General features: G+C 41.8%; 1 protein-coding gene across 1 annotated transcript in view; it reads right to left on the reverse strand.

Moving 5' to 3' along the window:
* The window catches only part of PKHD1 (PKHD1 ciliary IPT domain containing fibrocystin/polyductin), a 271,783-nt gene that overhangs the window by 101,330 nt on the left and 154,395 nt on the right, over positions 1 to 16,058 (reverse strand). The window contains exons 50-51 of the mRNA XM_065834370.2: positions 8,900 to 8,965; positions 7,040 to 7,159 (exon numbers count right to left, since the gene is read on the reverse strand). Coding sequence (XP_065690442.2) covers positions 7,040 to 7,159; positions 8,900 to 8,965 — 186 coding nt within the window. The remainder of the gene's footprint in view (positions 1 to 7,039; positions 7,160 to 8,899; positions 8,966 to 16,058) is intronic.

A 16,058-nucleotide genomic window follows, 5' to 3' on the forward strand; every position in this document is an offset into this window, starting at 1 on the left:
GAAGGGAAGGGAAGGGAAGGGAAGGGAAGGGAAGGGAAGGGAAGGGAAGGGAAGGGAAGGGAAGGGAAGGGAAGGGAAGGGAAGGGAAGGGAAGGGAAGGGAAGGGAAGGGAGGGGAGGGGAGGGGAGGGGAGGGGAGGGGAGGGGAGGGGAGGGGAGGGGAGGGGAGGGGAGGGGAGGGGAGGGGAGGGGAGGGGAGGGGAGGGGAGGGGAGGGGAGAGGAGAGGAGAGGAGAGGAGAGGAGAGGAGAGGAGAGGAGAGGAGAGGAGAGGAGAGGAGAGGAGAGGAGAGGAGAGGAGAGGAGAGGAGAGGAGAGGAGAGGAGAGGAGAGGAGAGGAGAGGAGAGGAGAGGAGAGGAGAGGAGAGGAGAGGAGAGGAGAGGAGAGGAGAGGAGAGGAGAGGAGAGGAGAGGAGAGGAGAGGAGAGGAGAGGAGAGGAGAGAAGAGAAGAGAAGAGAAGAGAAGAGAAGAGAAGAGAAGAGAAGAGAAGAGAAGAGAAGAGAAGAGAAGAGAAGAGAAGAGAAGAGAAGAGAAGAGAAGAGAAGAGAAGAGAAGATGCTGTTAAAACAGTATCTCAGACAGAAGGGGAATCTAGTTTATGAAATCACAGCTCAAGAATGTGGCAAAAAGCTGCATTCGACAAAGGCCATAAGTATATTAATCAAACACAGACTGAAACATTTTTACAAGGAAAAGAAGAAATGCTCCTAGGCATACCATTTATATGTCAAGTTTCAGTCTAGAACAGATATTTTTGCTGAGTTGCACATCTTTCTAAAAAAAAACGTTTTATAAAGGATATGATGACTGCCCTGTAACTGTAGCATCAAGTCTGCGAACCTTGAGACACAGGAGTGAGAAATTCCCCTGTCCAGAGATATCTCTGCAAACCTGTGGTTTCCTCAGTTAAAAGAACAATGCTCTGGGGTGTGATGCTTTGGCAACCAGTGGTAGGACAAGGGGTAATGGGTTCAAACTGGAACACAAGAGGTTCCACTTAAATTTGAGAAGAAACTTCTTCTCAGTAAGGGTAACAGAACACTGGAACAGGCTGCCCAGGGAGGTTGTGGAGTTTCCTACTCTGGAGACATTCAAATCCCACCTGGACACCTTCCTGTGTAGCCTCATCTAAGTGTTCCTGCTCCAGCAGGGGGATTGGACTAGATGATTTTTTGAGGTCCCTTCCAATCCCTAACATTCTGTGATTCTGTGACTAAGGAGTTAAAATTAAAAACTTTAGGTCACTGAGCTCAAGGGATTTACCTTCAGAGAGAGGCAAACTGGAATTGCTTTTCTCCCATTTAGAAATTCATATAATTGCAAACAACCACTTTCAGCAAACCATAGATCGAGCCTGCACACAGGGATACTTCTCATTATACATACACTTTCTTCAGACAAAAGCTCACAGGTATGCTACAGTCTTAATATTCAGATGTGCAATACTGAGAAGTTGCTAATGACTCTAGCAATGACACGAAACGCCTTTGATCAGCTGCATCACTATATAAAATGCCATAGCATGCCATTGAGTGGAAACCAGGCACAACAGAAGAGCTATTATATGAGATACAGCACTGAAGCGTTCATTTCTTCAAAAAGAAGAAGTTCAAAGAAAATCAAAATCAGAAAATGAATAACGGAGCGAATTCTACCACTGTAAAAAAAAAAAAAGGGGGGTGGGGAACACCTGTAACACACCAACACTAAAAGCTATTTGGACATGAAGGACTCGCCTCTGGTACAAGTGAAATTCATCCTTGTACAAAGAAGTCTATGAACTCCTCAAGTCTCATCAATGCTTTCATAATAGGGCGAAAAATTGAATGACTCACTACACAACCCCAGGCTCTCCAAAAAACATCCACTAAATGTCAAGCAAACACCAAGCAGCAACACAAACCTGGTTTTTAATATGAATGATTTGCTAATGGAGGTGTTTTCCTGCTTTTCAGACTTCCCTGAGTCTGGCCCACAAGGTAGCCTTAGTGATACAATTCTGCTTATTTTATTAAATAAGCAAATTGAAGGCTCTATTAGCTAAGTTTAGGCAATGTCCTGTCTCTTTGGTGAACTCCAGGAATCCATGTTCGTTCAGAGAATTCAACATCGTGTCAGGCCTGGACCGAAGTCTTCCCTTGTGCATCTTCACTCTAGAAATGAGCACTAATTGTCTATTATTTGTCTTTATAAGAGTCTAAAACTGTTGTCTGGGAGATGAAATCAGTTGCCCAGTAATGCACAGCATACCAAAAGTAGGTCCATGTCTTGGCTTTCAACCCAAAAGTCGTTACAGATGTCTCCCAGAAGAGAATTAAAGTAACCAAAAGACAGTGGAGAGTGGGTCATGGCTGCATCTTGCCAGGAGTGAATCGCAAATACTTATTTTGATGTGAATAGCAGCACAAAGTTTGGGTGGTTTGCAGAATTGTTATTCTAGTGAGAACAAACTCTCACTTTTCTGAAGCCATCTGGAGCCATTCTGATTTTAGCAGGATGTGCACAAGCCAGTGGAAATAGAAAAAGAAACATCCATAAAATGCCATGGTCAAATATAAATTTAGAAATTAACGATTTTAGATTTTGAACTCAAGCAGAGGGTTGACTTTTTTGCAACTGAAAACTCATGTATACACTTGTGGCAGCAAAGCAAGGTATACCTATTACAATCGAATTTAGGTGCCACCATTTGAGCAACCCATCCAGTGCCCTTATCATACCAATGATGCTGACTCCAATTTGACATCCTGCACTTTATTGTAACCCGCAATCAATGACTGTTTCAACACCTTCAAGCCAGCAAGAACAAAGAGGGAAAGTAAAAAGAAAGTTGACTATGATCAGTTGAGTAAAAAGAAAGTTGAGTATGATCAGAAAAAGCAGGCATGAAGCAGAGTAGTTGTCTCTCCAAATTGAGTGGGTGATAGATTGTTTGTGCTCATACTCTCGGGGTAAAATTGAAATATAATTCCAGAAAGGCACTGGAGAAGAGAATAGTTTCTGCTCACCAAATAAACACACGTATCTGTTCCAGTGATAGGAGCTAAGAGATTTTTATTGCTGATGAGAAGATGACAGTCACAGAGTATGGCTCTGTACTGGTCCTAGCAGGCAGTTCATTTTCACTTATCATTTGCATCTTTCCTTTTCACCCATTAAGTATTTTGTTGTGGTTTTGCTGTTCCATAATGCTCCTCTGAAGAGCAGAGATGGTTTTATTGTACACTGTGGATCCCTCTGCTCTAAGCAGCTAAACATGGTGATTCAGAACTGGGAACTCCAGGGTCTCATCGAATAGAATCATAGAATCATTTTCGTTGAAAGAGACCCTCAAGATCATGAAGTCCAACCATTAATCCCATGTTAGCACTAAACCATGTCCCTAAAGACCTCATCTATCCATCTTTTAAACCCCTCCAAGGATGGTGAATCCACCATTTCCAATGCCTGCTGCTTACTGACTCGCGTTCTGGTTTTGAGCAAGCTTTATTTTTCTTGACCCTCAGTTCCCCATAAGTGGAGAACATTCCTGTCCATAGTAAAACACAGATTATGTCTAACAGTCCAATCCTTATCCTGCTCCCTCCCAACCAGTAGGCACCAGTATACTAGAGAGAATCACACCCTGCAGACATCCCCCCGTTTAATTGGCCAAACTAGCACTGCTCTAAATTCCTGAAACGTTAGTCCTGACCCCAAAGACTGTGTGGTCATGCTGTACAGCACCAGGCCTAAGCTAATGAGCTTTGCCTCTCAAGAGAGCTAATTAGTTTTGGTATATCAGCACGCTGATGCAGCGGTTTTGTTTCCAGTCCTAGGACTAGATCAGTTGGGCTGGGCTGCGGGCAGCAATGTGCAACTCTTCAGCCACAGCATAGTCATGAAGGGTCTTGTGGTATATGACAAAGGCCAAGGACAGGATCTCCTGTGGAAGCTAAAATGAGTTCTTTCATTGAGAGGATTACACTCATCTTTGCAGGAAGCACAGAGGAATTTTATTCATAGGTGAGTTTGCAAAGCACCAAAAGAACATCACAAGTCTCCAGCTTCCACTCTCTTAACCTAAACAATAGAACTCCAAATCCTTAGCCAAACTTTTCTATTTACTTACTTTTTTTTACTTTCTGCTTCTGTGTAAATTGTGATTTACCTCCTATGACCATCTGATCATGGTCTACACAATTAAATCCCCGTGAGTGCAGAAGCCTTAGCTACCGGTGGCATCCTAGTGCCTCTTCATATCTGCATCTGACACATTACTTTGAAGACTGAAATGATCTGGTCTTTTGACAATCATGGGCTGATAGAGATGAACTGGTTATAATGTGATACAAAAGAAGCTGAGGCAGGTGATCTAGTGTCATCTCTGGCCTTGTTCTCCAATAGCTATGAGGGACAAAATACAGAGTGGCACGAAAAATCTAACCGTGGCAAGAGGCTCCAAAAGACAATCAAGGGCGTGAGAAATATCCCACTGTTTAATGTCTTCATAAGGGGTCAGATATAATGGAGCTGAGAGTGGAGTAGGAAACAGGGAGTATAGGACAGAAAGGACAATTTCTGTGTTTATGGATGGGAAACAGACACATGTTCGACATGAAGTACCAGTGGCACATCTGGGGTAATGCTGTTGGAAGAGAAAAGCAAGTCCATTGTGTTGGGTGCTGCACTTGGGCTTCGGAGGTTGGGATCAATCCCCTGTTCTGGTGCAGGTTCCAACTGACAAGACCTTTACATGGTGTGTTGCTGATACTGTCAAGGAAAACAGATGTAGGTCTTCACAACATGGTTCAGAGGACACACATTAACTGCAAGCAAGTTTCATAGCTCAGGTGTTCCTGAAAATACTCTGGAGAAATGAGGTTCAGGCCTCACTTTATGGTACCTGAACTGAGCTGTCTGATGGGAGTTACGTGTCTAAGCTCCCACTATAGTAAATTCATTCAAATATTTAGTACTATCTGAAATGGTCTTTGATATTTGAGACCACACACAGGACTGGCAAATATTGATACAGGGAATTAACAATTAACTAATTAACACTTAAAGAACTAAGGAGTTGACATTTAGAGAGCTAACACTTAACCCACATCACTATTGCCTAGCTTTGCTGAGCTTTGTGTAACTTGTTGTATGAGAAACAGGAGTAATAATCCTTGGTGCATCCTTGGGTGAACTAGAGAACAGAAACTTGGGCAAAGGACAGAAGATACGCCAGTTTAACCAGCTCAGCAGTCTGAGTCCCAACCAACTCATTACACTGGACCAAAGGTGTTGTGTACAGAGAAAAGGACCTGGGTTCATGATCTCTGTGCAGCTGCAACCAGGAGGAGCGGGAGGTGCAGACCATGGCAATGGGCTCCTGAGCTCATTGTAATAAGAACCGCCTTCTCGGGGACAGGTTATGAATATGTATAGGTGTTCCTAGAACATTCATTAATATTTAACACTTTACTGCATTTAACCAAGATCACAGCTACTGAAAATTTACACACATCCTGGGTAGAGTTATCCCCTGTGTGTCCAGTGCTGTAATTACATACCTTCTTTACAACCTCAAGGGTTGTAAGGTCATTTCCACACCTCAATATGACCTGTGACCATGTATAGTTTCACACGGCTAGGCAGGATGTTTCTGGAGTACTTCAAACAACAGTAAATACCTTTATATATGACTTGAGCCCTGGAGCTCTACATAATCCCATTGGTGAAGAACAACTCAGTTCACATTAAATACCTACATTTGAGCAACCTGGTCTAGTGGAAGGTCTCCCTGCCCATGGCAAGGCAATTGGAACTAGATGATCTTTAAAGTCACTTCCAACCCAAACCACCCCGTGATTCTATGATTGAGTCAGCCCAGTAACTCTTCCAGCTCTACTAACTGTAATGATCAGCAACAATTTAACTAAACATATATCCTCACAATCACCTTAGAAGTACATAGGACACAAGCAACCCCCTAGAGGGACATTTCTGTGCCTCTTGTGGCCTCTGAATTTACAAACACTTAACCACATTTATGCATTATATCTACTGAGATGGTAGAATTAAAAAAAACAAACAAGCAAACAAAAAAAAAAAAAAATAAAAAAAAAACCAACCACATTGTGCTTGTTTGACAGAAAAGAGGGATCTAACCAGAAAATTGAAATCACCTATTCTTCATTTCAATGTAAGTTCCCCCAAGAAAGTGAAGAAATGCATTATTTCAAACAATATGGATTTTTTTTTCCACATTTATCTGGAAAATGAAGTTTAAATATTCTTTGAAGGTTGAACATAATTCTTTATTTAACCTGAAATTATAGATATATATGCTTCTGTCAATGACACAAGATAGAGAAGTCCCAAAGTTTGTCAGATACATACCACACAGTATTCATAGTGTCATACAATAATTATGTCTGGAGGGAGCTCCAGATCAGAGCAGAGTCAGCTATGATATAAAATGGTTATCACAAGTTTTTTTGCTCCAGATTTCATTGCAATTTGTCAAAGGTTTTTTGCTAGAATTGAGAAAATTGTTCATGCAATAAGTTTGCAAGCTGATACAGGAGTTAAATATAAGTCAAGTCTGAGGTCGAAATACTAGCATAGGCTAAAATGACTAGGAGGCTTGAGAGATCATCACTGATAGTGTGAACTGCAAAAGGAAAATAAAGTGGAAGGTGGTGTAACTGTTGAAATGTAAAGTATGGTCCCTGCACAGAACACAGAGAGGTGGGTCAAGATATGAGTTCTTTGTGAGCTGCAGTTCTGGGTCTCACTCCTGAAACAAAGTCCTTGCATATGCTTTAGTTTAAATCTCAGTATAGCATGCCTGTGTGCACATATAAATGGAAAACAATAGTTATTCTCTTGTGAAAATTACACTTTTCTACTCTAGCTGAGATTTCATAGCAACAACGAGCAAATGTGGTGCCCTGCTAGAATGGACACTGGTGCCAAGGAGCCCATGTTGCAATACAAATACACATCCTATTGCAGAGAGACCCCAGTAACCCTACAGAAACTAAAGAACTTTCCTTCCTTCCTTACTAGGTAAGATGATGACATCTTCCCCAGGGCCTGGGACGCTGCCGTTGGATCCACCCCAGCCTTTTTCCACATCATTCCATGTCTCCGGGTGCGACCACTTCAAGACAGCATCAGAAGGAACTACAAAACAGGACACGCAGAGACAGAATTATCATTTTCACTAGCTGGGAGAATTACCATTTATTTGATACTCAAGCATCTGTGGCATTAACATCCTCCTTTTGTCACTGATGAAGCAACACTAACTGTTCTTTGTTATCTTCCATGCTTAAAGGAAGCTGTTTAATATGGAAAATAAATATATCTCCCAGGACCATGTTTCCAGAGTTAAAGGGCAGGGAGATAAATGAAAAAAAAAAAAAAAAAAAAAAAAACCAAAAAAAACCAAAAAAAAACAGATTTAAATTCTTTGGGACTCATCAAAAGCGAAGCAAACCTTAAGGTTTATCATATGTAGCTTATGTTATGCATTGTGAATACGCTTCGCAAGCAACTGCTTCATTATTTTTATTTATGCCATCCAGAGCTCTGAGCACTTTGAACATAAAATTAAGATGCACAAATGAAAATAAAAGCCAGTTGCCTGCACTTGGCGGCAAAATCAGATGATCAAAATAGTAACTAACCTTACGAGAAGGTGTCAATTTTTCTCATGCTTTTTTTCTTCCCCAGTACTCTAGAAAGCAGATTAAATTCCCAGGGTATGGAAATTTTTGTACTTTCCCAAAATATTAACGATTAAAAAAAAAATGAATTATCAAGTCTCACAAGCTTGTTAGCCCTCAGAAAAGGAGGAACTTTCCCATTGCAAGGGGTAATTAAGACCTGCCTTGGGAAAACAACTTGACTGAGACACGTGGCATCTCCTGCTCATCGCCCAAAGATTTTTCAGTTCAATCCAAAAGGAAATTCCTGAGCTTAAACATCAGGAAAATATCAGGAGAAATTAAGTTCACAAAATGTAGGTGCTTAACTAGAACATGTATTTGAGACAGATAATGAACAACTCTTTATAGATTAATCACCTTTGTTCTGCCCTAGCAAGAGGAAGAAGACCCTGTACACTAAGTTGGGTAAGTCCTAAACTAAAGCAGGCAGGGCCTCCCTCTGGAGGCCTTCACAAGCATCTACCTTGTCCTAACACTGTAAAGGAAATTCTGGCATTTTTTTTACTTGAGTAGGGTTTCATTCAGTATTGAAACCACAGGACCAAGCTCCTGCCTACATCTGAGGTGACTAAACCCAGCTCAGCAACACTGTGGAGCAGAAAAAAAACCTTCTGTTGCCAGCACAGGGAAACACAGAGAAATTAAACCTGGGTGGAGCTCCTTAAGGCTGGGTTTGTTCAGAGGGAAACACTCTACAAAAAGGTCTCTAAACTCTATTGCCACATAAATGATTATTGTTGTTAATACACAGCGAGACAGCTATGAAACTAAGACCAAACTGTGGAGTTCTCCATCATCTCATCTCATCCCCTCATCATCATCATCATCATCTCATCATCATTTTTCTGTCTGATTCAACACGTAACTGTGCAATAATGTCAGACTATTACATTGAAATCACTATGAAGCACTAAAACACTCTGCAGTCTTACGTTCTCCATGACCTTCCTGATCTGCTATGGTATATTTTAGCAAAAGTTTATAGTCTTTTATACTGTGGAATCGCACATCTATCTCAAGCAAAGGTAGATATGGTTCAACGAAATGCTTAAATGCATGCCAAGAACTCATGTGGGGTTGATAGATGTGCAAAATACTGTAGTGAAAAGTAGCAATCTATTTCTGAAAAAGCAGTAAAAAAGAAATTGTGTGACTCCCAGACCAAGCTTTTCAGACACAGAATGTTACATACCTGGGGTAGGTAAAGCCACTTTTTCCTTCTCTTTCAGTGTGACCTGAATTAATTCAGCTCCTGTGACTGAACACAGAGAATTACAGGGAGTTACAGCAAGACATTACAAATTAACAACAACAAAATCACAGTAAATCAGTTGCTACGTGTGATTTTCTGACAGCACCTTACAAAAGCAAAACAAAAAATTAAGAACAACTATGCATGTTCTCTAAGCATTTTCGTCTTTTTTTTGTACTTTGAGCAAGGATTAAACAAATGTTTTAATTTATAGATATGCAGGGTCTCAAGACAACTCATTAGAAACAGCTAAAAGAAAACACTCAACAATCAGAAATTCTAGGCTGGAACACAAATCTCATTTATCCCACTATAAATCCACAGTAGTTCCACTAAGACAAGTGATACTACACCATTGAATGCATAATGTATTAACTGGCTCAAACAGCGAATTACAGCTTTTGTTTTGTAGTTTGGTTTTGACTTCTTTTTTTTTTTTTTTTCCCCCAAAAATCTGGTATCTGAAAGAAATGCTTTAATTAGTCAGACTTTACAGACTGAAGACAGGGACTCTGTGTTCTCCACCGTGAAAAGAGGTCAGGAGCAATTATCACAGTCGTAACCTTTGTGCCAATATACTGTCAGCAGGAGAAGGGCCAGAATAATGCAAATCAAACTAAGAGGAGCAAGAGAAAACTGTTTCAGACCCAACTAAAAGGCTCCTCTTCTTCATGAAGGCATTTCCTTTGAGTCACCAGACTGGAACAACCGTAGGTTAAAATAGAAACACTCTGACAAACATAAATCCACTGCCCAACGCCTTATGGTGACCCTAAAATGTCATCAGAAGATTTTTTTGGCAATAGAATTGTACAAATGAAGCCATTGTCAGAGCTTTCCTCAGCTCCAGAACGTGCCAGGAACTTTCCTCTGTGTCAACCCACAGATGGGATTTCATGCCATATTGTAATTTACTTATTTTATCTTTAAACAAGTCTCTGTACTCTTAAATTGTGAGAATCATCCTTCCCTACCTCCCTCCTTTTCTCCCAATGCAACTGAGCAAATTTAAAATAACTGAGGTTCATTAATTTTAAGTGTTCAATAAATTAGTATGAATAATCAAAAAACTTGATTCTTTCTGATAATTACTATTTGATGTCAGTTGAAAGCACTCGATTGAGTTAGCAGCATATGCTCCTATGCCAAATGAGGCTTCCATAATTAAATAGAAACTGATTCCATGAGGTTTTTCTCATGTCTGATTAATTAGTAATCATGTGCCTGAGCCCTGTTCTTCAGTGACACCTTCTCCCAAAGGTAACTGTGATCTGATCCATATATCCGTCAAGTCAATCTGCCCCAAATCATCACACAGAACTCAAAATGAACAGCATCATGTCTTTTGGTAGCCACAAGGTGAGCTTTTGAGGAGAAAGAATGATGCGAAGATGCTAATTTAAAGTCTTTGACAAAGAGTTCACGTGGCTTTTAGACAATGCTCTTCTATGGGTAGTGTGATTATGGTGGCCTTCCTTCTATCTTATATCAGGGCAAATGAGGAGTCAAAGGTGTTTTGTCAGTCTTAGGAAATTAAGAGAAACAAGTTCTGACACTATTCTTTTTTTGACAGATATATTTTGTCAGGTTTTTTGGGTTGTTTTGTTGGATTTTTTTTTTTTTTGCTTAATTTTGCAGGCTCTACAATGCAATCAGCTAATTAAGGATGTTTGTATTCTTCAGAGAAAAATTGTCACAATTAAATCCTGAGGGGACACGAAACTTGATCAATATGCTCTATAGACCTCATAAAGGGGTTCAGCTCCTTCACACAGTGAAGAAAGGGACCACTAAGATGTAACTCAGTACAGTTGTGTCCAAAGTCAGGACTAGGATAAAAGTTTCTCACATCTGAAGTTCCATCCAGCCACAGAGCATGACAATTCAAAACACTGTAAGTCATCTATACCCTCCACATGAGTGTGGGAATCGGGGGCTGAATTCTCCACAACCCTTTGACTTGCAGAATTAACGTCAATAGGGTGTAAAGAGCAATGGTTGCAAACCAGTAATATTTTGTCGTCGTTTTCCACGAATACGCCTAAAAACTGATCAAAACACAGCCTTGGGAATAATCAAGACTACAGTGACATAGTACTTCTGGTTGTTTTGTTTTGCTGCCAAGCATGTTATCATTGTTTCTGTACAGGACAGGAAGAGATACAGGCAACACAGATGAAGGACGTCATTAGTAAACATTGAATTAAGGTGACTCTTCACAAAATGTAGTTATAAGGCTCCAGGGTTTGGTTGTATAAAACCTTTATAAGGCTCATCAATTTTCTGTCTTATTACAGCCCTTCCTGGGTGTTTGGGCTGTGAATCATAAATACAGGTCTTCTTAAGGATATTCCCAGTAACTTCTAGTTCAGGGCTCCTTGAGTGAACATGAAGGAGGAGCAACTTAGTCTTTTATCAGCTTTGCAGTGATGGTGAATTTTGCCTGTGGATATTAGGACAGGCTGAAACTAAAACAAATGGATCCAATAGCCCGACTTACAAATAACAAGCGACTCCATGCTATTTAACATCAATTGGACTAACATATATCACAGGGAAATCAAAACTTGTAGACAGCACAATCAACAACACAGTGAGACACACCTCTGGAAATGGGAGAACCTGAGATGAGATGAGATGAGATGAGATGAGATGAGATGAGATGAGATGAGATGAGATGAGATGAGATGAGATGAGATATTTTGTTGTCCTCTACCAGGGACTGTTAGAGGAGGTATCCAGAAATGTGGTATAATGGGGACACTGTAGAAAGGAGTGAAGATGTAAATATATATATATATATACACGCATACATTAATATATGCGTGTGTATATATATATTAAAGAGAGATTTGGGCTAATTAGTACTGATTCTTGCGTACAGCAGATGAATATTTGGAGAGATGGAAGGCGAAGGCATGAAATTCCTCCTGAAGAGGTTGCATAGTTGGAAGACCATCCCTGGCATGATTTTAAGGGCATTTCATCATCTTATTTCTGTAACTACTGTGTTCTCTGGTCCCTCTGGTGCCATGCCAGAAGCATGGGAGCTCACCTGCCAGGAGAAAGTTGATTTTTGGGAAAGTGTAGAGTCTTGCTTTTAGGCAGGAACAACCCCAGGTTCCAGTATAAGTTGGGGAATGACCTATTAGAGAGCAGTGTAGGAAAAAGGGACCTGGGAGTCCTGGGGGACAGCAGGATGACCATGAGCTAGCACTGGGCCCTTGTGGCCAGCAAAGTGAATGGTACCTGGAGTGGATTAGAAGGGGGTAGTCAGTAGGTCAGAGAGGTTCTCCTGCCCCTCTACTCTGCCCTGGGGAGACCACATCTGGAATATTGTGTCCAGTTCCTGACCCCTGAGTTCCAGAAGGACAGGGAACTGCTGGAGAGAGTCCAGCGCAGGGCAACAAAGATGCTGAAGGGAGTGGAGCATCTCCTGTATGAGGAAAGGCTGAGGGAGCTGGGGCTCTGGAGCTGGAGAAGAGGAGACTGAGGGGTGACCTCATTCATGGTTGTCAATATGTAAAAGGTGAGTGTCAGGAGGATGGAGCCAGGCTCTTCTTGGTGACAACTGATGGTAGGACAAGAGATAATGGGTTCAAACTGGAACACAGGAGGTTCCACTTAAATATGAGAAGAAACTTCTTCTCAGAGAGGGTGCCAGAACCTGGCCCAGGCTGCCCAGGGAGGTTGTGGAGTCTCCTTCTCTGCCGACATTCAAACCCGCCTGGACACCTTCCTGTGGAACCTCAGCTGGGTGTTCCTGCTCTGGCGGGGGGATTGCACTCGATGAGCTTTCAAAGTCCCTTCCAACTCCTGACATTCTGTGATTCTGTGATTCTGTGATTTTTCTCTTTGTGTCCATTAGAAAGGCCATCTCTCTGCTGAGAACTGGCATTTCATTTCACTCCACAAAGTAGCCTGTATCTGGTCAACTGCTCTTCTGAAACAACTGATACAGGGTAAGTTTTATCTTGATGAAAGAAGAGACTCATGGCTGTACAACCAGTCCTCTCAAACAAATTAACTCCATTATTTAGGCCTTTCACCTAAGATTCTCGTTTAGCCTTGAGCAATAAGGCTGCAGAAAATATATTTGTTTATTTATTTTCCATATTTTAATATTAGAAACAAACATTCTAAAGGTCCTGTTTTTTCTCATGTACAAAGCAATTACAGAAACCCACAGAGTGTAATGGAAGTGAGATCATTGTTCAGGAATTCAGCAGAGACAATAAGTGTAATCAAATTATTTTTTTTAAGAACTATGGAAACTTTAAGCCTGCTTCTGACACAGCAGTAATGTGAGGTTGGGCCTCAGGACCTCCTAACAACTCACACATGAGTAGCTTAAGCAAAGTCGGCAGGATGATCCATCTCCATAAAAGTTGTGTCTACTGAAAAATGTATTTGGGGTAAATAAAAATTTTAATCATCCTTTCAGTGATGTTTCCAATAATATTTATGTCAAGCACTTCCATTTGAGTAAAAAGCCAAAAGAAATCTGGAGATGGAGCAAGCCAACACTTTGTTTTGTTCCAAAAAGAAAAGGGTTTAAATATTTCCAAAGTGAACAAAAAGGAAACAACATCTCTGGTTTTTAGCCAATTCCAGAATTGCCCAGAGACCTTAACCAAGGAGCAATATCATGCTGCGGCACCATATGCTCATGTTTGCAACAGACTTAAAAAGCTGATAATGTTATTATTGTAATTTACACAGGACATTTCTCCTAAAAATATCCCAGATGTCCCAGTGAGGTATTTCTTTTCACATCCCTTATTAAGTAAGTTTTTTGATTCCGCATGGCCACGTCATGTTAGGACCAACCTCCTGAACCATGGTTGAGCCTCAGCTTTCAGGGACCCATATACCAATTTCAATGCCCATCAATGACCATTGAGGAGCACTTATCTCAAGGCATGGGGTACCCCAGAGAAAATCTGGAAGATTCTGTGAAGATTAATAATGTCAGAGCAGAGCTGCCAATGTAGAAATAACTGGCATGGGATGCCCTAAGCCTCCTCACTTCTTCCTCACCCAGCATCCATCAGGGTTGGATGGATAGGTAGATAATCCACATAGGGTTATCTGTCCTTCAGTAAGAATCCGTTGAAAATGGTCTGAAAAGGTTATTTTCCAAGGAGAACATGGGTTAGTTAACAGGTTGATGTATGTAGGTAGCAGTGAGTACTTTTGTTAACAGGATCATTGCATCGAGGAAAAATTCTCAATTACAATTATTTCTCCTCATTCAGCATCCCTCGCATTGTCCCACGCCCAGCTCTAATTTACGGAACTGCAAGCGTGCAAAGCATCAGGGCAACTTAACTCCTTTAATCCTCTCCATATGGTATATTTTCTTGTCTTCTGTGTTAGACAGGCCTTTTTTTCTCCCCCAAAGACAAACAAACACTTGCATGACAGGGGCATGGAGAAAGCCTGAGCCTGTGCAAACTGCTGGCCAAGGTGGCTTCATTCAGCTGCCTGCTTTGTTTGAATAACAATATCTTCTCAGTTGTGGGGTCTTCCCTCCCCTTCTCCCCTTTTTCCCCTGCCATGCCTGAGCAAAAGGCTGTGTGAATTCAGGAGCCTGCTCATGAATGAGCCGGCATCTGATACGTATTTACCGATGTTAATTTTGGATGTAACACACCCCTGCCACTTCCCCACGGTTTGCCCTAAAAGGGTACAAAAGCGGAGGGTCAAAAGTAAGTTGACCCTTGCCAGAATGCGCAATTATTGGAAGGAGGCAGTTACACCAGCAGCTGTCGAAACCCCACCGAAGTGCTTCCAAAAAGTCGGAGGGATGACTAATACGGTGGAGCTCTCCCCTCCGCCCTTGCAAGAGCCGGCTACTTTCTGCAGGAAGAATTATGGCCCTCCCGAGCAGCTGCAATAATTGTCTTCCCATTGTCCCCCTGGCCCTCCCTCCGCCACCCCCTACAAGTGCCCATTGTGGCCGTGGAGTCGAGTGATTATACGCTTGGGCTGATGCTGTTTGTGGCCCAGCTGCCTGGCCGCTGACACACGAGCACCGACACGGGGGGACCCGCGTCTGCGAGACGGGGCTCTGACATTCCAGACCTTTTACATAAGTCAAACAGGAACAAATGACTCTTTATCAGCCCCTTCTCCCTTTGAAGTGGCGGCTGCTTGTAGGCCCTTACAGCTTTTCCTCCTTAGCCCGAGCAAACATCCTCCTTTTGATATGCTACATGCTCATTATCTCTGCCCCATTTAATGATTTTTGATTGAAGGGCAGCAGCGCAGTTGCCAAGAGGGTAGTTAAAGAGGCTCCGCGCAGTCAGGACGACAAGAAAGGCTTTCCTTGTGCGGCAGCCTAAATTTGGAGTTTCTTAACAGTGTGTTCTTGTTCTTAGCAGCAGATAAGGGCTGAGCGTGAAATTCTTAATTAAGCAGTAAATAGAGAGTGGGGTGTCAGCAGATGCAGCCTGTAGCCATGGAGACCGTGTCGGATGAAGGAGGGAGCTGAGACTCAACGCCGGCATGACTGACAGCTGAAGAATCCGACAAAGCTTGTAAACAGGATTAATTAGTTGGCTAATTATTTCATAGAGTTAAATGTAAATTAAAAATAACAATAATAATAATTAAAACAGTTTGCAGAGTTAGGCAGGAATGTGTTTTGAAGGCCAGACCTTCAAGTCTTGTCCTCTCTGGGTCAGTGGGTGCACTGGTGGGTTTTTAAGGCCAGAAGGGACTATTGTGGCAGCCGCCTCCGACCTCCTATGGAGCATGAATCTCGCCTCATGAGGTTTCTAATGGTTTCTTGCAGAGCTGGGGTATATTTCTCTGAAAAGATGGCCAAGCATCATCTAAGGACCCTGAGTGATGGAAAGTCCACCACATGCCACGAGTCTGCTCTCATGGTTAATTATCCTCAGCCTGCACAGCGGAGATCGGGAGAGAAATTAAATGGCACACCAGGGCTAGGAATCTGCTTGCTTTTTTTCAGACTTTTACCCTACCAACAGCATTAGCTAAAAGGTGCCCAGCACTGAATTATAGATCTCACTGCTATAAAAGTCCTTACTGATAATGTTCCTGCTGTGAATTATACATGTTAGGTGCTTTC

This window comes from Patagioenas fasciata, chromosome 3 (assembly GCF_037038585.1).
Source record: "Patagioenas fasciata isolate bPatFas1 chromosome 3, bPatFas1.hap1, whole genome shotgun sequence".
Classification (NCBI taxonomy): Eukaryota; Metazoa; Chordata; class Aves; order Columbiformes; family Columbidae; genus Patagioenas; species Patagioenas fasciata.